Below are 27,464 nucleotides of genomic sequence, written 5' to 3' on the forward strand. Positions count from 1 at the left end.
GCTGGCACAGTTTGGACTGCTGGTCTGAAACTGCTGGCACTACTGGGCCTGGTTTCTGCATCAATTACACTTTAATTAATTAAATGTTATGCTCCAAGTAGGTCTTTGTTGCACTCAGACATCTCTGGATTTTATCAAAGCGATCAGCTGAGTTTTCTTGCCGGCGGGAGGGAGGGGGGGTGAAAAAAATGGAGGGAACCCCGAGCAGAGCACGCATTAATATTTCATAGCGGGTGAAAGGGATTATGAAACTGAAAATATTCTCCGCAGCTCCACAAGGAAGAGCAGCCAGCCGCCATCTGACAGCCTGGGTTGCCTTGGAAACGGCTATTGTGTTATATACCGTTCACAGAAATATCATTTTAAAGGAAAGGGAATTCAAAAAAGGGATTAAAGATCACGCCTCAGCGACATGTAGGGAGACGGTTCTTTGATGAAATGATCAATTCATCCTTTGACACTTCTAGCTCTCCCTGGCCTTTGTCGTGTAGCTTCTCATTGGCTGAAAGTCTGTCTCAGCACATAAAATTATCTCCCACTTTCGACTCCAGAAGGATAAATCACAGGCATAAGTGGGACTTTAAGGCCAAGCATTGGGATTTCCAAATGCTAATATTGCCGTCTTGCAGTCAGCTGCTGTGTGGCGAGTTATTTATAGCGGTCCTGGACAGCAGCTGTGGTTAGTTGCTCCGTCCTGCTTCACACAGTGAGTTGTGGTGTCAGCACAAAACCGTTCTACGTGCCACAAATATCCAATTATTGGTTCCTCCATGGCTCATCGGACTGTGGAAAAAAATACTGAGTAGGCTCCTGACACCATCCCCATCACTGCTGGGTGTCTTCCTCCCTCTCCTCCTCCACCGTTCCTCCTGTCACTATCTGCTGACTTTTACTTCTACAGATATTTCACGAGGCAGACCTGGTGGAGGAGATCCTCTTATTGAGTTACACCTTAAGGAGCGTGGGCGAAGAGGTAAAACCACATTTGAATTTCAAAGAGCCGTGTTAAAAATTTGAATAAAACATAATTGTAGCGATGGTAGGAGTCTAATTCATGAATTCATGAACATGATTTTCATAATCCTGTTACGTCAGCCAGCTACTGTAATAGCTTATATTGATAGCTGCATGCTAAATGTCTAGACCGAACATAGAAGTACAGACAAGCTTATCTGGTTAAACCGCTTTCACGAATGAAACCACCAACGCTGCTCGGCTCAGTTATTTCTGTTAACCCTCTGAGACCCACAATAGACCTGTTTTTGTCCTTTATAGAAGGGTACAGGGGCTCTTTAGAGGGGAGATAGCATAGAAGTGAAAGCTGAGAACCTGAAGATTAATTTGAGACGAAGCTCAGCACTGTGTGTCAAGTTGTTCTAGTCATAAATCAGAAAAAAACTGATTAATTAAGTAATTAAAATATATTTTGAAAGTGTATTAGAGCTTAGAACATGATGATAGAAGTATATGATGGTCATCCCCATGCTCTATTATGTCTCATAAGTTGTTGCAGCAATTTTTGGGTTGATATCATTTGTTACACAGATTTGGTGCTAAATTTAACAATAATTTTATCACTCGATAATTGATAAGAATGATCAATAATCCCTCCAAAATATCACATTAAGACACCAAGACCTTGAGGAACACCATAGAAAAAGCCATGATGTGATTTGGGATCAAAAACCTTTGACATTTGGAGATTTCTGCAAAAATTTCATTTTTTGGTGATTGGATGGCGAGCACTCCTGTTGTGTAAACTGCTCAGAAACCCCCTTATTGTCAATCTAGCTATAGCCATCCATCCTCTGAATGCTCTAGGTCTCTAGTCTGATCCATCCATCCTCTGAATGCTCTAGGTCTGTAGTTTGATCCATCCATCCTCTGAATGCTCTAGGTCTCTAGTCTGATCCATCCATCCTCTGAAGGCTCTAGGTCTGTAGTTTGATCCATCCATCCTCTGAATGCTCTAGGTCTGTAGTTTGATCCATCCATCCTCTGAATGCTCTAGGTCTCTAGTTTGATCCATCCATCCTCTGAATGCTCTAGGTCTCTAGTTTGATCCATCCATCCTCTGAATGCTCTAGGTCTCTAGTTTGATCCATCCATCCTCTGAATGCTCTAGGTCTCTAGTTTGATCCATCCATCCTCTGAATGCTCTAGGTCTCTAGTTTGATCCATCCATCCATCCTCTGAATGCTCTAGGTCTCTAGTTTGATCCATCCATCCTCTGAATGCTCTAGGTCTCTAGTTTGTGGCTGTAAAGTTTCATGAGGCTGTGATTATCCTAGAGGTCACCACAGGTCATTTTATACAGTGAGGTCAAGTTCTAAAAAGAAATGGTCTCACTACAATGAAATGTCTCCTATGGGGACTAACCTCATCACACATGAATACAGTTGGGCTCATTGGATCCACAAGAGTCTCATCTTTACAGTGATACCCAATTTATGTGATTCCAAGACTGTTTAGGGACCCCATATGCAGAAATATTCAAACACATTATTTTAGAACAGGTAAAAATAACACATTTATACTGCATTCCAAAACTGCATGTGATCATCACCCATAGAACCCATTTTCATTTACATATCTTGAGGTCAGAGGTCAAGGGACCTGTTTGAATATGGCCATACCAGTTTTTCCTTGCCAAAATTTAGCCCAACTTTGGAGCGTTATATCTGCCATCTGCCATGAGATGACAGATAGAAGGTAACAAACAATGGATTCAAAAAGTTGTCCTTCTAAAAATAGAAGCCACATGTTTCTTCTACTATAGAGATTTTTACAGTAAGTCATCAGACGTACTGTATGATCACTACCCTCTCACAACTCCACACTGCAGAATCTCCTCAGTGTTATACAGGAAGGTCCTCACATTGTCATTTTTATATAACAATGTCCTCAGCTGAGGGCACAAGCTGAGGATGCCTGCATAAAAGCATGCAACAGTCATTGCAGTAAACTGAGTCCAGCTCTCCAGAAGAGCCCCGCAGGGGAGTGGGGAGGGTTCACTCAGAGGGGAGCGGGGGAGAGGAAATGTAATATCTCCACTAGCGGGTACCGAGGCGGAGGGGAGGCAAGCTGGGTTGTGACGTACATGGGCCATTGATTATGGCTGCTGCTGCAGCATTTCGCCGATGGGAGCTATATTTAGAAAGCGAGGGTTCCCTTCTGCTATCCTGGGCCAGCCCACCACTCTGCATTCTGCTGCAGAGTGCCGCGCTGAAATACTGCAAATCAATGCAACATGCCATGTGCTCTTCAATATATATCAGTGGACGTGTTGCATAACAGCACAAATTGAAAAAGAGCACAGATCAATAATGTTTACATGTACTGACTGTAAAAAGACACCGAGCTTTGCTTAGTTTGTCAGTCTGGTAAATTTTGATACCCTCCAACACAAGTTACATATTGCAAGTTTTCTACTTGCATGTGATGATTAAAATCATTATTTTACAAGGTTAAAGTCTCTTTTGTACCTTTGTGTGCAATGTACTTTATGAACACGGTGTTTGTATCCCTGATAATCCAAAGAATGTCACTGCAGTGCAGCAAAGTGGAGATGTACAATTAGTGAGGCTCTGTAGAAGAGCTTCTGCAAATTATGATGGCAGCACTTAAATAGCAAAGCAAACTCCTTAAATGTTATTTTTAGATTCCAAAAAATAAAGGTGAACAGTGGGGTTCATGCTAGGTCAGCTTGCATTATTATAGTACATCCCTGTACGCAGCAAATGCTGCATTGTAATGTCTTTCTTTTCACTATTTTTCCTCCACCATACTGTCTTAAAAAAAGGATAAAAGCACCTGCGTATAACACTGTCATGTTTGTAAAAGGATTCACTTTTTAAGCGCCTTTGCAAAGAAATCTGGCCAGCAGGTGCTGTAGAACATTTTGAAACTGTAGCCATCGAATGACATTCAAACTAGAAAAGTGCAGATCTCCACCAGGAGTGTCTCCCTCTCCCCCTCCCAAACAAAGAAGAGTTGAATCTCACTCAATTGTCCCTCCCGGCTCCCTTATAGTCAAGATAGCAGCGAAGATAACAAATATGGGAATTTACTCATCTCGTTATCGCTGCTAACTTCAGTGGATCATGAAATATTGGTTATGGAATGAATCTGCAGATGCTGTGGTTCAAAATGAAAACAAACTTTTCTATAGATGTCAGTTTTTGAGCCACAACAAAGTCCAAAATGTGGCCTGCAACAAAATAAGTAAGGCTTGATAGCTTTAGCCTAGCCAACTGCCGGAAATGCTCTTTGCTACTGAAGCAGTTGTTGATCACTTGCGGCGTCTACCGGCCGCTTAAGAGGAGTCAGCAGTCAATGACGCTATAAAACAGTCAACAAAACCACGAGAGGTTCTTGAGCATACAGTCATAAATGTGCATATAATAATTAGGCTGATGGGTCCAGTAGTATAAAAGATAACCTGTGGACAGACAGATGCACACACACACATGACAAAGCGCATGATCTCCCCACGGGCTTCCAACAACAAGGTTATAATCTGCAAGAACTTTTTAAAGCAACTCAGTCCAGTTTTAACAGACGGTGAGACGTCTTTTCTGTTCTGTGCTCTTGTCAGCTGTTCCTGCAACAAACTTCAAAACAGAAAGTAAAAGTCTGAGGTCTGCTTCATGAAATCAATGCGTCGATTTTTCAAAATCATTAATTTCCCCCTCGATAATGACTCGGCACATGGTAACTCAGAGGAATGCCTCGGCATCATGTTGCCTGGCAGGATTGCTGCTGTTCTGCACAGGAGTCAAGGTGAAAACGACTGATTGTTCTCTGTCCGCGATGAAGGCTGTTCTGTTCCTGATGTTGTACAAACAGCTGAGCAGCCCAAAGCCCTTTACAGCACTCAAACACTGCCACGAACGCTTCAGAGAGGACACAGCATGTTAGCCACCTCCACAAACACTGCTCTGTTCCATTCAGCACGACTTATTCAATGCGACAGATTCAGTATGATTCGTTCAGTGTGTACACAACCACTGGTACAGGATGGATGTTCAGAGAGCAGGCATGGGGAGAGGGGCCCTCCAGCTTTAGGAGGGGCTCGTCATGTCCCCTGGCAGACCAGGGACAGAGACGCTGGCAGACAAGCACATGGTGCCGTCACCCCAAACAATGGCATGCCTCAGCTGTCCACAGCTCTGAGTCAGTTCATCTCCACGACTCTTGTTGACCAGCCAGCGCTGGCGTCAGTCACAGACAGAGCTGAGCATCGCAACACCTGAGAGAGCGGAGCCGGGCTAAAAACACAGCGTCTGGACCCGGCCCCATGGTGACATACACACAAAACTCTGCCACAGCCTCTGTTAGCACAGGACAGTTGCTGCAATAAGAAGTGGACGTAGTCACCGTGACGTCACCCATTGATTTGTGGACTGTCGTTTGAAGCCTCGAGTTCAGAATTTTGGCCGTCGCCATGTTGTTTTTTTGCAACCAGAAGTGACATGAGAGGGTGAAGCTATACGACTTTTTAGGTGACCAAAATGTTATAATTAACTTTCCGGTCTGGGAGTTGTTCTTGTTTTCATCTTACAACTTTAACCCTTTCACTGTGTGTTTTCAGTTCATGAAAGCTAATTGTAACATTTTGTCTTATGTCTAATGTCTTATTCAGCGTTCGTTTGTACTTAGCTCCACCGTCTTGTGTCACTTCTGGTTGCAAAAGACAAACATGGCGACAGCCAAATACCAAGATGGCGATGGCTAAAATGCTGAACTCAAAGCTTCAAAACGGCAGTCCACAAACCAATGGGTGACGTCATGGTGAATACGTCGCTTTGATACACACAACATCTGTCAGTAGGATGCATGAATTGTTGGTTTTGGTCTTTTCATGGGATTTGTTGACAATAAAAAGAATATACGATATTGTGCGTCTACACATTTCTAACTGATGTGTCATTACTGAGGAGCAGTTATGTATAGATGCTCCAGTCAGAACTAATCACTGCAGTAATGTAACACATTGAGTGAACCGTGTGACCAGCAGGGAACTTGGCTCACAACAACAGACCCGCTGCTCTGACCTCGGTCCCTAACCAGCACTGTGTACATGCTGTCCCTAACCCAGCGTCCCACTGGGACCCAGCGTCCCCCCTTATGACACATCATTGATCATTTCCTGTTTTTATTATGCAAGAGTAATCAGGAGTTCAGTTTCCATAAGCAGTGTGTACAGTAGTGTTTGGGACGTAGCTTTGTCCCACAGTACTGCCCCGCCCCGCCTGCAGACTGAAGGCCAGAGTGCTCCCAGCATCCTCTCTGGTACTGTATGTCCAGGAGTTCAGTGATTACGTTCATGATGCATAATGCCTTTTGCTATTCCGCAAATACCCGTTGGAATTCGTCCATGTGCAAACGGAGACGCTCACATGGAACGAGGCGTGTTTGGAACGGCTTTGGTTTATGTTAACGTCACATACATCAGACGCACGCACGGCGACTCTGACCGTCCAGATTGACGCGCAGCTGTGAAATGCCTCGGGTGAGGGCGTAGGAAAAAGGCACACGGAGAAGCGTGACGCCAGGCTCAAAGAAGCTCATGGGGCAATATTATTTAGCCTGTCTGAATGTCACCCTGCCTTACTCATCTCTCGCAGTTAAACGGGGAGCAAAGGCTTAGCTGTAAATTAATTAGGCTTCATCAAACACTCGCTGCCCTGTTACCCTCTCAGTGTGGTCAGACAGGAACGGAAACCAGCTCTCTTTCTCGCTCAGCTCAAAGCCTTCATCTCTCTAATTAGCTGCATTGACCTGTGATGGCACCGGGTATGTAATGAAACCTCACCCAGGACACACAGGGGTCCAATCTCCCCGGAGTTCATTGACTCCAATAGTGACCTTTATGCTGCGTAATACACGACTATTCCTACATGAATATTATTTCAGATTCCAATGAAACAGATTGTAGTTCAAAAACGATACCCCATCCATAAGTTTAGTTTCCCTATAACTGGTTCCCATCCTCTCATCCTGAACAATTCTACACTAAAAAAGGGAAAGCGTGCAATTGTAGAGATGAATGAAAATGCTTTAGAGCCCACAGTGTGCCACTGGAATAGTCACAGTTTAATGGTGTTTTATTAAAATAAATAGATAAATAAATAAAAAGATAAATAAATAAATTAAAAAAATAAAATAAAAAAAATAAAAACTTACATTGGCATTTCAATGATACACTAAAATTCAAAGTTAATTTGCAAATTAATCATTTCCATATTCTGTCATTAAATTATATAAAAATTGAAGCATTTTTTGTGGTATACTTGTAGAATCATATAACAATGTATAAATTAAATTCTGACAACTTTTGACTCTTATATCTTTAGGATACTTTACATTTATGCAGTTGTGCAAAGTGACTACCGACATTAACTGTACTGTAGTAGTACTTTACTTAAGCCCTAGCCCTTTCCCTCAGAAAAAAAACGCCTAAAATAACTACCCAACATGAATCAGGAATAACTCCTCAACCACATGGCTTATATGCATATATCTGGTCTCCTTTGAAAGGTTAGAAGCTAAGGAATATGAATCCACTGTAAGTAAACTAAACTATATTACCTTGGAGATTACAATGGAGATGCAAAAAGAAAAAACATTATTTTTATCTTCGCCTAGTATAAAGTCTTAACTTATCACCATATAATAAAGATCCTATAGATAATAATAAAACTGGATGTGTTATACTTCACTTTACTACAACTGGGACTGTAAATCTGATGAAAATACACTAAAATACACCATTTATGATAACATTTTTATAAAGATATTCTCAGGTGCTTGGCCATGTTTACTGTTTACAAGTTGACTATTAACTGGGAGTTTTACTTCAAAATACGAGAGGTAGGTACCCAAGAGGTACTTGTACTTTACATGAGTATTTCCCTTTTCTACTACTTTATATTTCTACTCCACTACATTTCAGAGGTAATAATACTGTATCTTTTACTCCACTACAACTCTACTGACGATCTTAATTTAGCTTGTGAGTAAAATAAACGTGTGAACATGAACGACCCAGTGAAGGAAACCATCTGTGATGTTATGTCACTTTCTGGAGCTGCTCCACGGATGATGGAAGACAAACTGACTAAAGCTTGTTTTATAATTAAATTACTTTGATTTTCTCAGTGACACCTCTTCGACACCCACTGTGGCACGCTCCAAGAAAAAAAAAAAAATCACATGAGCATCCACTACAAAGTCTCGTATTCATTGCCAGTGGGAGCGTTCGGTTAACAGGCAGACTCTACTGTAAACAGCAGCACATTGTCTTCACTTGATGTCTCCCGAGTGATAGAGATAGATAGATAGATAGATAGTAACTTTATTGATCCCGAGGGAAATTCAAGTTTCCAGCATCTCAGTTCCATAATGCAAACATATTAGTAAAAAGGCTCAAGTAAGTAGGACAAAGTATATATATATATATATACATACATATGTATATATATACATATATATGTATATATATATATTATAATATGTATAATATTATAATATATATATATATTTATAAAATATATATATATTTATAATCATTATATATTCACATATCTGCAGGTCAGAGATCAAGGGACCCATTTGAAAATGGCCATGCCAGTTTTTCCTCATGGTACCAGTGGATTCTTTAGGTTTATCTAGTGTCATATGATGCCAGTATCTTCGCTTTAGCTTTAAAACTGAGCCCGCTACAACCACCAAAATATGGACTGAGTTAATGCGTGTTTATAATGTTCTCATGATGTAAATATAAACAGATATTACCAAGGTGATGACTTCTGTCCAGTGTCTTTTCTAACGAGCTGAATTCAGTCAAAAAGGCTATTTTTCTACCTGGTTCAAGTTAATGATGCATTTGAAAATGATAATTAGAAGTTTGTTGGTCGTTTGTCACTAACTGAGAAGAAAATCTCCTGTGTCAACCCAGACTGGCAGCTGAAAGCAGGTCAACGTCAGATTAAAGCACTCAGTGTGAACATTTCGCTAACAGGCTTCTATCACAGCTGCCTGTTTTAACAAAGGTATGAAAACAACTAAATGTGTTAATCGTCTACAGTTAAAGTACAAACAGCAACAAAATCTGCTTCAACACTCAATTCACTGTCAAGAGAGCTGCTGTTGTCCCGTCCAGCACCAGTGATGATTTTAGACTGTTTTTAGGGGCTCAGGCACACCTAAATGTCATCATGGCAACTCTAAAAAAATAATTATCAAACCCTCTGAAACCCGCAGGATTGCCGGCGATCCTTGACGACATTACTGTCTGTCTTAACGCTGAGATATTGGTATTTTATGAAACTAGAAAACCTGAGGAATCCCTCAGCTTGGGAAGGAGGCTAAATAACACTCAAAAGTTAAAGCTTAATTCTGGCGAGGAAAAACTGGCATGGCCATATTCACAGGGGTCCCTTGACCTCTGACCTCCAGATCAGTGAATGAAAATGGGTTCTATGCGTACCCACGAGTCTCCCCTTTACAGACATGCCCACTTTATGATAATCACATGCAGTTTGCGGCAAAAACAATGCATTTGTTATTTTCACCTATTTTAAAATAGTGTGTTTGAATATTTCTGCATACTGGGGTCTTGGAATTGCATAGATTGGGTATCACTGTAAAGCTGAGTCTCGTGTGAATCTAGTGAATTGAATTGTCACCTGGCGCCACCTTGATGCAAAAAAGGCAGAAATTGGTGCATAAAAAGTTTCCAGAATGCAAAAATGAAGTGTTTGATACTCAAAATGTCCTGAGGGAGGACCCAGAGACCCCCCCGCTTAATGTGTGTTCCCCCCAATGTTGAAACGAACCCTACGCCCTTGACTGCACACGTCATATTCTCATAAGGGGCTGAGCCCCTCTAGAGGTCAGATCCTGGAATCGCCCCTGTCCGGCACCCACACTTGTATCAGAAGGCAGCCATATTGTTTTAGCATAAAGTCACTACTACCGCATTTCCACCGCATGTTACGGCACGACTCTACTCAACTCAACCCGCTCTTTCTTTGGTTTTCCTTTAGCAAAAGTTGTGATAGTACCTGCTACTTATCTTGTACGACCTCGATCGAGGTTCCAGGCGAGCTGAGCCGATACGAGAAGGGGGAGTTAAAACGCTGCAGACCACCAATTGGTCAGAGAGAATTGTCACTAGTGCGACACGGCACATCCTGCACAAATCCGCCTGTCACGGGTTAGACCGTGCCCTGTAAAGTAAGATGCAACGCACACACACTGTAACGCCACCTCTATCATAATATATTAAATCAAGCCGGCTTGGAGGTGTCGGGGTTAAGTGTTACTGTAGCATCAGTACTTCTAAATGTCGGGAGACCCGCCGACAAAGTAATCAATTTCTTAATGGGGGTCATAGTGATACAAAGTAAAAATGTATTTATGAATTACACACAGGCATAAGTATTAATATTGAACATTTCCATTTATTGTAAAATGGATATTCAGTAAATTGTTTGTCACCCTTTCTTCTCTGCTGTAGATGTGCTCCTTGGTTTAGACCTGGACTGCCGAAACCGAACAGGAGCGTACCAATAGCTTATGTAAGGGGGGTTTCCAGAGAAGGTACCAAGTACAGTAGAGTTGGAAGGGTGTTTGGGGGGGTTGATAATAGGCAAGGTAATTTTAATTAGTTTGAATAATTACTTGCCTCAAAATGTTATATTAAATGTTTTATAATTTAATTCTAAATTATGTCCTATTTTTTGGACTGGATATTATTATGCTGTTGTTTGATTGATTATTAATTATTATTTGTTTTACTTAGTAGGATCCAGCTTCATAAAAGAGGAGGCTGGAATACCTGGAGGGGGGTCAGTGGAGAGCAAACCTCTGATGAGAGACAAGCCATATTGTAGAGCCGCAAGGGCCCAACATTTAAAGGGGCATAGCCTATGCTGTATCTTGATATATATTTTTGTCATTTTGCTTATATTTTTCATTATTTTGGAAGAACCTGTTTCCTGGATGCCAGGCCTGCACTGTACCTATTTTTGCACTGGATTGTTGGTTTCCACTAATTGTTAATAAATACACCTGGACTGCTTAACTGGAATTTTTCTCAGTTTTTACGCCTTAGCCACTCGGCCAACCTTACATGTGGTGTCAGAAGAAAAAGAAAAAACAGGCAGAATGCCTCCAAAAATCCAGCAGACACGGCAGCAACAGCAACAGCAGCAGCAGCAGCAGCAGCAAACAGACATGCCTGAGGAAGAGGGGGCCACAGGGGGAGCTCTCAAGGAAGCCTTCCAGCACATAGTGGACCCAACCACTTCCCCGGAGGCAAGTTTTTTTAACCTGGCCAAAATGTTTGAAACTTTCATGCGGTTTCAGTTGGAGAGGGAAACGAAGCAGGAGGAGCAAAATGCAAGGCAGGAGCATAAGCTCAGCATCCTAACCCACCAGGTCAACCAGCTCATGGAAACAAGCACGTCACAGCGGCCATCATCTGGGTCAAGTAGGGTGCCAGGAGGAGAACCAAAGCTTGGGAGGTTGGAGGACTCCGATGACATTGAACATTTTCTCACAACTTTTGAAAGATTGGCAACTGTTTACAACTGGCCGCGACGAGACTGGTCCATCCGACTAATTCCCTTGTTAACTGGTAAAGCAAGAAGTGCTTTTGTAGCTATGGACCCAGCTCACACTCAAGACTATGACGGACTGAAAGAGGCAGTGTTGAAGAAATATGAAGTAAACAGAGATTCTTATCGGCAGCGCTTCCGGGCCTTGGACATGCCAGCAGACGAGTCCTCTCAGGAGCTGTATACCCGCCTCAAGGACTTATTCTGCAAGTGGGTAGACTTCGATGCCGTCGGTAAGGAAGACATCTTGGAGAAGATCGTCCTCGAGCAGTACCTCAGGATCCTCTACCCAGAGGTGAAGACCTGGGTCAAAGAACACAATCCTGAGACAGCGGCAAAAGCGGCGGAGCTGGTCGACATCTATGTCTCGGCCCACAAGAGTCCAGGGGCCTACCACTACGCTGGACTGCGCCAGGCGAGGGGTAAGTCTGAGGTAATGGTTAAAGGGGGTGGTCCAGTCACTTTCTTTCCTAGTCAGCATAGACCTAGCAGACCAGTGTTCCAGGAGAGTACTAGGAACAACTCAGGTAAGCGACAAGCCACAGGTGGTTTGTTACAATTGTGGTGAGTCAGGCCATACACGTCCAGTTTGCCCCATTAGAAAACACAAAGCCACCAGTCTCTGTTATGTCCCTAGACCTGAGTTAGTTGTTCCCTCTGAAGAGCAGTCTCCTCTGGCCACAGTGCAGTTAAATGGTAAACCCCATATAGCTCTGTTAGACACAGGATGTTCTCAATCCCTTGTTCAGTCTCAGCTTGTGCCGAGGGAGTTGTGGACTGAGGGAGAAACAGTCCCAGTCATCTGTGTCCATGGACATGAAGAACAGGCCCCTACAGCTGAGGTTTACATTGAGGCTAAAGGACAGGTTTACCTCATGAAAGTTGGTATTGCCCCAGAATTGCCCTACCCCATCCTGCTAGGGACAGATCTACCAGTCCTGTATGACCTCATCCATGAGAGCAAGGGAAGGTTTTGTGGTGCAGTTACACGTTCTAAAACAAAGCAGGTTGCAGTTGATCAAGCCCCTGAAGCACCACCACCAGTGGGGTTAGTGACACAGCTGGCAGAGCCATTCATTGCACCTGAGGCAGGGCCAGTAACAACACCCCTTCCCAGAATACCAGAAACTCAAATGGACACACTACAGTTATTACCGTTTCAGGGAGAGGAGGTTGTAGTAGGGCCCACAGTCACACAGGAGGACAGATTGGAGAGGCGCAGACAGCAAGTGTGGGAACTTATGCCGCAGCTAACAGAGCAGACAGGGCAAGAACTGTCAGGCCCGGAGCTACAGGTAGAGTCGTTGCCCAGTGACCTTGCTAAGCAGCAGCGTGAAGACCCCACTCTGGTACACTGTTTTAAGGAGGCAGAGAAGGACCCCTCAATTTCTTCCCTCAGTGAGCAGTTGCTAATTGAGAATGACCTTCTTTACAGACAAAGTGATGTTGGCAGACAGCTAGTCCTTCCCAAGTCCTGTAGAGAGGAAGTTTTAAGGGTAGGTCACACAGTCCCTTGGGCTGGTCACTTAGGCTTTATGAAAACCTTTATGAGGATCTCCAAAAGGTTTTACTGGCCAGGGATGTACAGCCAGGTCAAAGAATACTGTAAAACCTGTCCAGTATGTCAGTTGACAGCAGGGAAAGCTACTGCCCCTGTACCATTTGTCCCTCTTCCTGTCTTTAGTACTCCATTTGAACGCATAGGAGTAGATGTAGTGGGCCCGTTAGAGAGGAGCAAGGCAGGGAACAAGTTTATTCTGGTCATTAGTGACTATGCCACCAGATACCCTGAGGCTTTCCCTTTGAGAGAAGTGACAGCTAAGCAGGTAGCCTCAGCCATGCTGAAATTCTTTTCTCAAGTAGGGATTCCCAAGGAGGTGTTGACAGATCAGGGTCCCAACTTTATGAGTCGCACACTCTCGCAGGCTTACCAGATTTTAGGGATTAAGAGAGTGAGGACTACCCCCTACCACCCTCAGACAGATGGCTTGGTGGAGCGTTTCAACCAGACGCTCAAGGGAATGCTCAGGTAGTTTGTGTCAGAGACTGGAAAGGACTGGGACAAATGGCTGCCATTTCTTTTGTTTGCGTACCGTGAGGTCCCCCAGGCCTCAACGGCGTTTTCACCTTTTGAGCTGCTTTATGCCCACCAGGTCAGAGGTCCCTTGGATGTGCTCCGTGAAGCCTGGGAGGGGCCTGGGAAACCAAAGGACATGAACATAGTCTCTTATGTCCTGGAGATGAGAGAACAGCTCATGAAGTCCACAGCAATCGCCAGAGAGAACCTTCTCCATGCACAGGGGAAACAGAAGGAATGGTACGACCGGTTAGCCAGAAAACGAAGTTTTGAACCCGGTGAGGAAGTCCTGCTACTGTTGCCTACATCAGAGCACAAGCTGTTGGCAAAGTGGAAGGGGCCCTACCAGGTCAAACAGAAGATGGGTCCTGTGACGTACCAGATCCACATGCCTGATCGGCGACAGCCTTTGCAGACTTTCCACATTAACATGCTCAAGAAATGGCATCCTCGTCCTATTCCTTCGCCACCAGCTATACACTCTCTATTCATCAAGGCTGTGAGGGAGGAAGAGGAACTAGTGGAGCAGTACCTACCAGGACCAGGGGGGAAGCCACAGCTGGAGCTGAGCCACCTGGAAGAGGAGCAGAGGAAGGAGCTCCTTCAAATCTTGCCCCTGCACCTGTTCCAGGAAACTCCTGGCCGCACAGAACTCACCCACCACCACATCATCTTAAAGGATCCAAAGCCTCTTCGCCAGCCTGTCTACAGGGTCCCAGAACGCCTGCTTCCAGTGTTGAAGAGGGAGATAGAGGTGATGAGGGAACTGGGGGTTATTGAGCCGTCCTCCAGTGAGTGGAGCAGCCCAATCATCTTGGTTCCCAAGAAGGATGGCACCCTGAGGTTCTGTTTGGATTTCAGGAAGGTGAATGGCATCAGTAAATTTGACTTGTATCCCATGCCGAGGATTGATGATCTGGTGGAGAGGATTGGGGGTTCAAGCTACATCAGCACTCTCGACCTGTGTAAGGGCTACTGGCAGGTCCCCCTCAACCCAGAGAGCAGAGAAATCACAGCATTCAGAACACCTTTTGGACATTTTCAATTCACTGTCCTTCCCTTTGGTCTTCATGGTGCCCCTGCTACTTTCCAGCGGTTGATGGACAAGGTCCTGGCAGGCACAGAGTCGTTTGCGGCAGCCTACCTTGATGACATTGTGGTATTCAGCGACTCCTGGGAAGAACATCTGAGTCAGCTGCAGACAGTATTGCTCAAAATCAAAGAGGCAGGCCTGACCATTCGTACTGACAAGTGCTCTCTGGCCAAGCGAGAGACGCAGTACTTAAGTTTTGTGCTGGGAAAGGGGGTAATCCGACCACAAGTGGGGAAGGTGGAAGCCGTCAAGTTGGCTGAGAGGCCCACTACCAAGACTCAGGTAAAGTCCTTCATGGGCCTGGTTGGCTGGTATAGTCGGTTCATACCCTGTTTTTCAACCATCTCGGCGCCCCTCACAAACCTCACCAGGAAGAACGAGCCCAACAGGGTGAAGTGGACAGAGGAATGTGAGGAGGCCTTCCAGAGCCTGAAGGACTCCCTGTGCAAGGGGCCCCTTCTGAAAAGCCCAGATTTTGAGAGGCATTTCACAGTCCAGACGGATGCATCGGAGGTTGGCATTGGAGCAGTGTTGCTGCAAGGAGAACCAGAAGACCTCCAGCCCATCGCATACATAAGCAGGAAGCTCCTCAAGCATGAAGGCAGATACTCTGTGGTGGAGAAGGAATGTCTTGCCATCAAATGGGCACTGGACTCCCTGAAGTACTACTTGTTAGGGAGGAAGTTCACCCTGGAGACAGACCATCGTGCACTGACCTGGCTGAAAGACATGAAGGACACCAACTCCAGAATCACTAGGTGGTTCCTCGCACTACAGCCGTTTGACTTTGTAGTCCATTACAGGAAGGGAACGGAAAACTGCACAGCGGACTTCCTTTCTAGGACTCCACAGGGGTCGTCTTCAGAAGGGGGGGGAAATGTCACGGGTTAGACCGTGCCCTGTAAAGTAAGATGCAACGCACACACACTGTAACGCCACCTCTATCATAATATATTAAATCAAGCCGGCTTGGAGGTGTCGGGGTTAAGTGTTACTGTAGCATCAGTACTTCTAAATGTCGGGAGACCCGCCGACAAAGTAATCAATTTCTTAATGGGGGTCATAGTGATACAAAGTAAAAATGTATTATGAATTACACACAGGCATAAGTATTAATATTGAACATTTCCATTTATTGTAAAATGGATGTTCAGTAAATGGTTTGTCACCCTTTCTTCTCTGCTGTAGATGCGCTCCTTGGTTTAGACCTGGACTGCCGAAACCGAACAGGAGCGTACCAATAGCTTATGTAAGGGGGGTTTCCAGAGAAGGTACCAAGTACAGTAGAGTTGGAGGGGTGTTTGGGGGGGTTGATAATAGGCAAGGTAATTTTAATTAGTTTGAATAATTACTTGCCTCAAAATGTTATATTAAATGTTTTATAATTTAATTCTAAATTATGTCCTATTTTTTGGACTGGATATTATTATGCTGTTGTTTGATTATTAATTATTATTTGTTTTACTTAGTAGGATCCAGCTTCATAAAAGAGGAGGCTGGAATATCTGGAGGGGGGTCAGTGGAGAGCAAACCTCTGATGAGAGACAAGCCATATTGTAGAGCCGCAAGGGCCCAACATTTAAAGGGGCGTAGCCTTGGCTGTATCTTGATATATATTTTTGTCATTTTGCTTATATTTTTCATTATTTTGGAAGAACCGGTTTCCTGGATGCCAGGCCTGCACTGTACCTATTTTTGCACTGGATTGTTGGTTTCCACTAATTGTTAATAAATACACCTGGACTGCTTAACTGGAATTTTTCTCAGTTTTAACGCCTTAGCCACTCGGCCAACCTTACACCGCCATTTCTAAACAGCCAGGCTACCAAGGCTGCAAAATGTATCAAATATTAATCGCGATCACGATATTGATGTTTAAAATGCTCATAGAAAACTCACTTCCATATCAAATTAAAAGCTTCCTAAACTAACAGCCAGCCAGCAGCGGACGATCAGCATGTTCTGCTTCACTTTTGGGAAGTGGTCATGCCGCTGCCTGTGAAAACTTCCCTGAATGTTGCGACTACATTTCAGAGTAGAAGAGTAATATACTGTGTATTACTGGATGAATAATAATTAAACAAAATTGCACTGAATCCAGGTGAAGAAGAACCTTAGTTTAAGTCTGATTTTGATGCAAAGATTTGTGAATTAACAGGAATGCAGCGCAACGTGGAAGTGAAAGCAGTGCTCTGATTATTTAACTGTAAAAGTATTAAAAATATTGCATTCCTAAAATCAATGAATAATCGTGATCATCATTTTGATCAAAATCGTGCAGCCCTATAAGCCACCGTCAATAACGTCCGCAACTTTTCATTCACTCGACCCAGATTTTAAAAAATGCCGACCAACCCTCCTCCTCCCACCCGGAGCGTTGCATAAGCCCACCAGCACACCCTGCCACTGTATTATTTTCTCACTAAAAAACAAACCTGATTTGACTGTTAATCCTATTAGAGTCACCATAATACCAGCCTATGGCCTTTTACATAACACGACAAATACGATTATGTTCTCTGTTGCATTCCTCCTCTGCCTTTCACAAAATCCTGTTCCACACTCAGAAAAAAATCAGACCACTTGACCCAGAAAAGCAGCGTCCACGTTAAAGAGAGGGACGACAACTTGAATTAAACAACCTTTGTTGTGACTATTTAAACTGATTCATAAATAACATTTTCTGCAATTTACCACCTATTACTTGAGGCTGCTGTTAACGCCGGATTGCATTTTAGACAACATGCATCCAAATGTTGGTTAGAAAAGAGAGAAAGCAACATGCACGGAGGGTTTAAAGATGACACCATGAAGTGTGAGACAGACGCTGATATAATGCATAAAATGCATTGATAGAAAAGTAGTAGTAAAGACCAACAGATGCTTTGTTCCCTTTTTCTTATCCTTACATAACTTACTGCTGAATGCAATGTACTGTACTATACTGGGATTATGTGTGCTAATATTCATCCTCAGAGCTTGAAGTGGAAAAAAATAAGATCCAGTACTTCTCTTATTCACATGTTGGTGTGTGAATCGGCCGGTATCAGCAATCTCTTGCTACTTATTCCTGTTTATTTATTATTTCTTTAAGCATGTTTTACTGTGTCAGTCATAATCAGTAATGTGATTTTATTGATATTTCATTATAATTGGGCTATGCATCTTCTATAGTAGGCCTATAATACTCTTAACTATATTCAAACTGAAACATTATAGGGTTAACGCGGTGTGTTTAGTGTTAATAGATAAAGTGCTTTCCTGTGTTATTTGTAGCCTATAGTCGGGTATCATTCAGGTTTTAGGAGCAGTGTCCCGGTCAGGATGCTCCGACATATTATGCAGCAGGATAAAGCGACATATTCTGAAGTTCTACAGTGAATAAAAGGTACTAGGAGATATTGGGTTTGGGGGTCCAAGAAAATTTGAAAGTCTTTGACTTAAAACTGTGCAATTTTACATCATTTTGAACCATTATTATAACTAGTTAAATTATTATCTTATTATTTACACATATCACAGCATTCGTCTGCACATTTAATTCTTCTGGAAATGTTTGCCCTAAAAGAGCCGATTCAGAAAACGTTTAAATAATGTTTCATTAATTATATTTGTTCACAAATAAAATGAAGTCACTAATTATTTTACAAAAGGGACGTGAACGACGTGTTGTATTGATAAATTACAGCAGTGTCGTTCTTAACCCCCCCCCTCCTCCCCCGTGCCGTGCGTTGGATCGTCCAGATGTTCTCCACATTGTTTATGTTCATACGGATTATGAAGGGGTGGTGCAAAAACTCTGGCGCTGCACCAGAGAACCTGATATGGAGAGGGCAGAAAAGAGTACCGGCAGTTTGTGATAGAAGTGCCGCTACGCAGTAAAATGTAGAAGTGCCGGTAACGGTGAGTACCGGCCCACTTCCAGCACTGTTTATCCTGCATCAATATAATGCAATACAACAGCAGTACAGAATACAGCCTGAATGAACACTTCTTTATTGATTAAAGGCGCCTTGTGGAGTTTTCATTCACGGTTTCTATAACACAGTGTGTGTGTGTATCAGAGCTGCAGACCAAAGAACATCTTAGTCGACTGAAATTCTATCTAACCAATCAATTGGTCAATGGGGGAAAAAAAATCGGCACATTACACTGAGTACACTCTTGCTGGTAGTCCAAATGAATTATATATAAACTTAAAAAGCTATTTGAAGAATACTAAAATATTTATTTTATACTTAAATGATAACAAGCAGCTGTGTGCAGCACTGCTGCCCAATCCAAAACTTCCCCTCGGGACATCAGACAACAACAGACTCAAAGCTGAGCAGCGTGCACCTGCACATTCTCATATGATTCACAAAAATACAACTAGATCTGTTGCGAAGGGGATGCGTGAAGTTATATTTCAAACAAAACAATTAGGCTATTTATTAGACCAAACATATTGAAATATGCCAATTCTGATATGTTCTGACTCAAAGCCTATCAGGAAGTGATGTGTGGGTGGGTCAGGGTTTTTTAATACCTGCACCCATCTGACCCGTTATGAGAGCCGATCCACACCGCCAGACCCACAATACATATGCATTAATCAACCACCTGTGTGGACAAGTCACAGATGATGAAGACTGGCACTAACAACGTGAGTCCTACAGGTAAAACACGAGACTCATGTAGGCTGATGTAGTAGTTTAACGTGGGGCAGCTGCTCTACAGGTGCGCTGACCTGTGCTGTAACTGGGCGGAGGCCGTGGAGAACATATTTGTTGATCACTCAAAGCGCTTTACACTACAGTCAGCATTCACCCATTCACACACACATTCACACACTGATGGCAGAGGCTGCCAACCTGCCCATCAGGATCTAAAAACTCATTCACACACCGATGGCTGAGCATTCAGGAGACATTTGGCGTTCAGTGTCTTGCTCGAGGACACTTCGACATGTGGACTGGAGGAGCCGGGGATCAAACCATCGACCTTCTGATTGGTGGATGACCCGCTCTACCTCTGAGCCACAGCTGCCTTGTGAGTAGCCTGACTCACTGGATGTAGACTGTGGCTACAAGCCTGCCATTGGCCGTGTATTTAACGCGGCATTCTCCGACCCTAAAATAACTGTGGCAAACAAACGTTTATGATACTTAGAAGTTTTGTTCAGCAAGATAATCTCCACAAATGAACACCACTTTTATGATTTTTGAAGACACGTAAAGACTTCAACATTCACAAGTGGGATATTTATAGATGTATTTTATGACGCAGAACAAAATGTTAAAATCTCTTAAGCTTGTGTTAACAGCAGACCTTATTTCAGGCATCTAGCTAAAAACACAATCAACAAACCCACTGACTTCCAGATGAGGGAACAGGAATTAACTCGTTTCCGGGTTTTAGGACTCATTCCTGCATCACTCTAAACCAGAATGATAAACCAAGAGCCAGACCGTTCTTTAGCGCTGACACAGCACTGTGGATATACTGTAGCTCTGGCTATGCGAGACGAGGTAAACACCAACCAAATTCATCCCGTCCTTCCTCACAGTGAGACAGTTTTTGGTCCCATTGTGACTGAACAGAAACCACAACCTGTGTTCTACAAACCAAAGCTTTAACTACATATTCTGTACAGAAGCTCGATGCAGAAGGTCTGTTTTTGCTGCTAAACTCTAAAGAAAATGGTCGATAAACTGAGTTTAGGTGGGTTTACCCTCCACTGCATCTCTGCACATACATCACATAATATTCTAAAACTTCTTCCAGCTTAGCAGTGAAAGGCTTTGTGATATGTTTAAGGACTGACTGAGTATTTGTTAGGAGATGGTGGAAGGGAAACACAAGAAGTGTAGACAACAGCGATGTCGAGTGATGAAACAGACATACATGGGGCAGACTGAGGAGGATGTGTGTGTGTGGGGGGGGGAGGTGATGGCAGGCTGATCTGGGTCCACACAGAGCGACTCACTTGGCCAGCTTCATCTCGATCTGTTGGCGGATTTCCTGCCGCTCCTGGTCGCTGCGGACGGGGAAGATGTTGCGGTCCTCCAGCTCCTGCTTGCTGGGTCGGTTCCGGAGCTTCACGGCCAGCAGCTCCTTCCTCACTCGCCGCGGGAGGGTCCCTGTTGGTGTCGAGCACAGATTAAGGTCAGTAACCACGCAGCGGTTTTACAGCTAAACCCGCTGAACTGATGCCAATCACCACTCTGTGTGCTTTTTGTGCTAACACCTTATTAATTAAATACATGTCTAAAATCTGCACAGTGTTATATTAGTGGATTACTTATATAATACCTTCAATGTTATTTATGTATCAGTATAAAAATGTTCATCCCATTGAACCTTTTTATGTTTAACTTTGAATCATAAATAGGGCAGCAGCTAACGATTACTTTCATTGTCGATTAATCTGTTGATTCATTTTTCAATCGATCGACTAGTTAGTTAGTTTGAAGTGTTACAATCTGACACCTCCTCTTCTAAAACAGTGTCATCACTTCACCAAGGAGATAAACACATTTCAAGGATTCAAATATGAGTTCAAATCCCCCCCCATGGGGAAGATACAAGAACATACAACTTGAACTAGAGCAGCAACAAACGATTGTTTTCATTGTCGATTAATCTGTCGATTGTTTTCTCGATTAATCGATTTGATTTTTGGTCTATTAAATGTCAGAAAATGGTGAAAAATGTCAATCAGTGTTTCCTCAAAGCCCAAGATGACGTCCTCAAATGTCTTGTTTTGTCCACAACTCAAAGATATTCAGTTTACTGTCACATTTGAGAAGCTGCAATCAGAGAATTTTGACTTTTGTTCCTTAAAAAATGACCCATTGATTATCAAAATAGTTGGCGATTAATCGATTAATCGTTGCGGCTCTAATCGTGGATGAATTAAACGATTCTGTTTAACAAATTTGTTACAGACAAACAGAAAAACAAACTAAGTATTTAGTGGAGGCCCCTGCCTAGAGTCTGTGTGGATACTGTAGGTTTAGACTAGGGCTGTCAAAGTTAACACAATAATAAAGCGTTTACGCAAATTTGTTTTAACGGCACTCATTTTACTCAACACATTAACGCAACTTTCGATTTTGAGGTTGTAGCAGGCTCAATTTTAAAGTTAGAGTGAAGATACTGTATGAAACTAAAAAACGTAAGAAGTCCATTGGCACCAACCATGTCATACTAACTTGTCATAAAGGAGGTTAAATAATGCTCCAATTTGCGCTACAATTTTGGCAAGGAAAAACTGGCATGGCCATTTTCAAAGGGGTCCCTTGACCTCTGACCTCCAGATCAGTGAATGTAAATGGGTTCTATGGGTACCCACGAGTCTCCCCTTTACAGACATGCCCACTTCATGATAATCACATGCAGTTTGGGGGCAAGTCATAGTCAAGTCAGAACACTGACACACTGACAGCTGTTGTTGCCTGTTGGGCTGCAGTTTGCCATGTTATGATTGGAGCATATTGTTTTATGCTAAATGCAGTACCTGTGAGGGTTTCTGGATCAATATTTGTCATTGTTTTGTGTTGTTAATTGATTTACAATAATAAATCTAGACATACATTTGCAAAAAGCAGCATATTTGTCCACTCCCATGATGATAAGAGTATTAAATACTTGACAAATCTCTTTTTAAGATACATTTTGAATTGATAAAAAATGGGCGATTAATTTGAGATTGATTTTTTACAGCCCTAGTTTAGACATTGCAATTTAAGTAGCCTCGTTAGCAGCACTACATATTTTAGGTTCCACAAAAATCCCCCAAAAAATGTCTTACAAATTTCTAAGACATTCATTCCTTTTGTAAATCTCCTCCACCACACATTCACATTCCTGTCTCTGCAGATATTTGCATCACGTCACCGTTGTGCTGGTGGCGTGCGTGTCTGTCACGTCCATCATAACTCCACAGTCTACCATATTCATGTTCTGTCCCCCCCCCAGGGTCACAGACATGTTAACCGCAGGCGGCTGTGCACCAATGACCCACATGAACGGCCAAGAATTAGGCCATCAGAGCAGATGTTGACGGGCCGCTGAAACTTAACACCGGTAGGTCTGCTGTTCGTCATCGCTGTAAAGCTCCCTGTCATGCTCTCACTGTAAACAAACACCAGCCGAGATTACGCTGCTTCATTATTCACTGACAGGATGCCCAGATTTTTTTTGGCTTTGTATATTATGAAGCGGCAGATAATGGTAGAGAAAATATTCCACAGCGTGCCTACAGTCAGCAGACCTACCAGAGATCACAGAATCGTTCCAGCTGTCCTGGTCGTTCAAGTACTCGTCCAGACGCCAGTTCTCTTTGTTCTCATCGGACTCCTTCTTGCTCTCCGACTCCCCGGCTGGCTCCCTCTCTGTGCTGGACGTGCGGGACAGACGGCCATCCATCCGGCGCTTCAGAGAGGAGCGCGCCTCCTTCGTCTGGAAGCTGAGCTCACACATCACAAGACAAGCCTGTCAATCACAACTTCATTATACCACTGAGAACTCTCAGTTCTGATTGGCTGGAAGGTGTGGATTAACTTTAAGTAACCAGACTGTAAAACTGACGGTTATTTGTAACCACCATCAACAACTGAAAAATAGGATGAATATCTTCTCAGTGAGAATCACACAAATGTAATTTCAAATGTGTTTGATATTTGCGTGAATAATTTGCGTCCAAAATGGCCGGAGGAGGAAGGAGGACGAGTGGTGATGAGTACATTTCTCTTTCTCCCCCGGTTTCAAAACTTGTGGAGATTTTAAAGTCCCAGTGAAACGAAAATTAAAGCATCTTTAGCTTGTGTATTATGAATATTCCCCAGTGAAACTGAATATTTGAGCAGTGTACAGTTACAAGAAGGATTTAAATCAAATCCTTCACATTTGATTGGACCACTAAAACGTGGGCGGGGCTTAGAATGTAGCGCCATACGGAGCTACAGCCCACACACCACTGATGTCGCTAACAGTTGCAGATTGATTGATGGATGGACATCATGATATTATTGGTTGAAATTGGAACCAAGATTTGTTTTGCATATAATGTTAAATAGTTGCACAATATGACCGTAGATGTGATCTAAAAGAAAAAGGGTTAAAAAAGGTATTTTTCATTTCATCTCGACTTTAAAACTCCGAGCCCAGCGTTGTGATCCTCTTCCTGTTTAGCTTGATGTTGCCTAGCAACACAAAGAGCAGAAACTCTGAGCTCAGGAACCACATGTTATTATGTTTAAAACAGCAAAGCGAGATCAAAATGAGTTGCATGTGTAATTTACAACTGATATTTGATTACATAAGGTATTTTATTGTGACAATACCCCCCCAAGTTTATGCGCCCCCTATACGCCGTCATCCACTACGGTCATGGAACATACAACTTGTCTGCGTTAAAGACTTTGTTATGATGACTGAGATGCAGCATGGCTGACTTTCAGAGAGTTTGACGAGCGGTTAAATAGCTCACGGTTGATGCAAAACAAGGACTGACTAATTAATGATCTTAGCTGACCTCAGAAAAGATCAATTATCCCCAAAAACACAATGATCTGAGAACAACCGGTCCAGTTTATAGAGAATAAGAAGCCAACGAGACTGGTACGTTATGAAAGGCAGCTACATTTAGACAAGACGAAGAACCTTGAGTTCTTCTGGTTAAGATGTAAATGTAGAAAATGTAAATCTTCATGAGTTTTCACTGAAGCAGTTACACCTGAAAAGCAAAATCCATTTGCTCTTGTTAAAATTTGGTTTTCTGCACAAAAACGGTGAACACAGTAAATCAAAATCTGGGGGTGTCAAGCTAGCTTTAGGGACATTTCTTGAGGCCAAACAAAGGAAGAAAAGCCCCGAGCCTGTATTCACTAACTGCTAAATATGACATTTTGGACTTAAATGAAAGAAGTAAAAATCCTTCACTTTCACTTTTTTTTTAGTTTTTCATTTTGTAAAAGTGAAAACCTGGAAAAGTCTCATATATTGTAGCTCTCATGTGATAAAACCTACGAAATAGAAACTATACAAACTTAATATTCCAGGTACATGTATTAGAAATGCTGCACATGTTGCACCGGAGTCTGACCTGTCCTGTCTGTGTTTGGAGGCGAGGGCCCGGTGCAGTTCCTCGATGATGCAGCTAGGGGGCAGCTGCGAGTGCAGCGCCCCGAGGTGGGGGGACCCAGTGGGTGTGGAGATCCTGCCTCTCAACAGGGAGCCGTGACAGTCTTTGGGAAGAGTGAAGTTCCTGGGTAAGGTTGCTGGGGACTTCTTAACCGGCACCGAAGGAGCACCTGGGAAAGAAAAATCATCAACGTGAGACACTGCTGCAAAACCAGCAGGGTTTCACATCAGGGTTGACCTGGTGAACTCACAGTCCAGGCTGCCTAGTCTGGTGAGAGGTTTGACCGGCGGTTTGGGGGGAGGAGAGGTGGCGGCTCGTCCGGCCAGGACCGCCGTCGCCTCCTGTTTCACTTCAACGGCCTCCACCTTCCCCATTGGCTGCTCATCGCCGGGGTCGCTCAGCGAGGTGCTTTCATCTTCTCCATCTTCGCTCTGACTGGCATCTCCCACCGTCTTCGAATCCTCAGTCACATCTTGTACTGAAATGAAACATCAGCAATGGTGATGCAAAGGTTTGGTTTGTTTAGGAAGTCTCTGTCTCCACCTAGTGGACACTCAGACACATGAAGCTGCACCAGGTTAGATTTTCATGTAACAGTTTAGCCGTTTTAATCAACCGGAATGACCCATTTTATTACTAATAATCAATCATTTTATCAGCTTGAATCACTAACAGGAACCACATAAAAAAAGAGTATCATATCTTTGTAAAGCACTCTGTAACCTGTGTTTAAAAATGTGCTATATGAATTAAGTTTCACTTACTTACTTACTTACTTGATTTACAACAATTAAAACTAAAAGACAAATTAGAAAACTTTAAATTTTAAAAGGGGAAATTCAAGGGTTTATTGATGGACTGCCTGAGAAATAAAAGCCCGGAGGATTCCCTGACGAGAACAATATAATGTATAGCATCAATTGAAGTAACAAGCTATGCAACCCTTTTTTTGTATTTACACACCTTGTTGCTTTACTTGAGATTTTTATTTTAGTTATTTTAATCATTTTCCTTTTTAAAAAATATGTTCCTTTGATTGTTTGGTGTGTGTACACACAATAGATAATGTGCATAATAGTCAATTGATTAAAATTTTGAATCGTGATCAATCATGTGATTGTCCATAGTTAATTGCGATTGATCACAAAATAATTGCACATTTTTTAAATGTTCATACCTTAAAGGGAGATTTGTCAAGTATGTAATACTCTTGTCAACATGGGAGTGGACAAATATGCTTATTTATGCAAATGTATGTGTATATTTATTATTGTAAATCAATTAACAACACAAAACAATGACAGATATTGTCCAGAAACCCTCACAGGTACTGCATTTAGCATGAAACAATATGCTCAAATCATAACATGGCAAACTGCAGCCCAACAGGCAACAACAGCTGTCAGTGTGCTGACTTGACTATGACTTGCCCCAAACTGCATGTGATTATCATAAAGTGGGCATGTCTGTAAAGGGGAGACTCGTGGGTACCCATAGAACCCATTTACATTCACTGATCTGGAGGTCAGAGGTCAAGGGACCCCTTTGAAAATGGTCATGACAGTTTCTAAGCTAGTATGAAATGGTTGGTACCAATGGATTCTTTAGGTTATTCTAGTTTCATATGATACCAGTATCTTCACTCTAGCTTTAAAACTGAGCCAGCTGCAACCTAAAAATCACGAGTTGCATTAACTCGTTATTATCGTGTTAACTTTGACAGCATTACTTTTTCTACTTCTTTGTACTGTCAGGTTGTGTAACGCAGCTTTAACCCTTGAACATAAACAACATCCTGCCTCGTGCACTTGTATATTTTCTGAATGTGTTCTCTCAGACCACTGTACTGTACTCTACCTGTTGAGGCCTCTAAATCGCTGCCCAGGTCTTCACTGGTGCTGGCCAGCGGCGCCACGGGCTCCTCGTCTCTGTCCTCAGCGTCAGACTGAGTCGGGGTGTCTGGATCTTCGCCGTTACCCCCACAAGCAAGATCCGACTCTGCGTACAGTGGACGAAGGACAAGAATGAGAGTCTGCGTAGTTAGGCACCATGTGGCTAAACAAGTGAACTGTGTGATCAGCCTGGAGTCATATGCGTGTGTGTGTTCATCTCTCATTTTGCACCTGTCTCCGTCTCCCCGGGGTTCCTCCTGACGAGGTCATCTCTCTTCTGTCGTACAGCTGCCTTCTTCTCCACCGCTAAACAACACAAACATTTATGAAACTGGTCCACTGATTGCACGAGAAAAAAGCATGTGAAGCAGCCTGTGTGTTCCCAAAGCAGCCAGCGTACAGTACGTCACACTCACCTCCAGACGGCTTCAGCTTCTCGTTTTTCTTTTTCCTCCACTTCCAGGGCTTGAAGATGCGTCCCAGGCTGGCCAGCTTGCTGTTGCGGCGGACTGGAGGCGTGCGGACCCCTGTGACCAGGCAACCCGAATGTAGCGCCCTCTGCTGGTCCATCACATCTACAACACAAAGCAAACAGCCTTAAAATAGGCTGCAGGCAACAAAATCCACCATGAACACAGCTGTTAGG

The 27,464-nt window shown here is 43.1% G+C and overlaps 1 protein-coding gene across 2 annotated transcripts in view; it reads right to left on the minus strand.

The window, feature by feature from the left end:
• Positions 1-27,464, minus strand: part of phactr3b (phosphatase and actin regulator 3b) — a 72,457-nt gene that overhangs the window by 17,855 nt on the left and 27,138 nt on the right. For both annotated transcript variants that reach the window (XM_074642763.1, XM_074642836.1), the window contains exons 2-8: positions 27,235-27,393; positions 27,050-27,124; positions 26,784-26,924; positions 25,177-25,404; positions 24,888-25,095; positions 23,059-23,249; positions 20,766-20,919 (exon numbers count right to left, since the gene is read on the minus strand). In XM_074642763.1, the coding sequence (XP_074498864.1) occupies positions 20,766-20,919; positions 23,059-23,249; positions 24,888-25,095; positions 25,177-25,404; positions 26,784-26,924; positions 27,050-27,124; positions 27,235-27,393 (1,156 nt within the window). The remainder of the gene's footprint in view (positions 1-20,765; positions 20,920-23,058; positions 23,250-24,887; positions 25,096-25,176; positions 25,405-26,783; positions 26,925-27,049; positions 27,125-27,234; positions 27,394-27,464) is intronic.

Source organism: Sebastes fasciatus, chromosome 1 (genome assembly GCF_043250625.1).
Source record: "Sebastes fasciatus isolate fSebFas1 chromosome 1, fSebFas1.pri, whole genome shotgun sequence".
NCBI lineage: Eukaryota > Metazoa > Chordata > Actinopteri > Perciformes > Sebastidae > Sebastes > Sebastes fasciatus.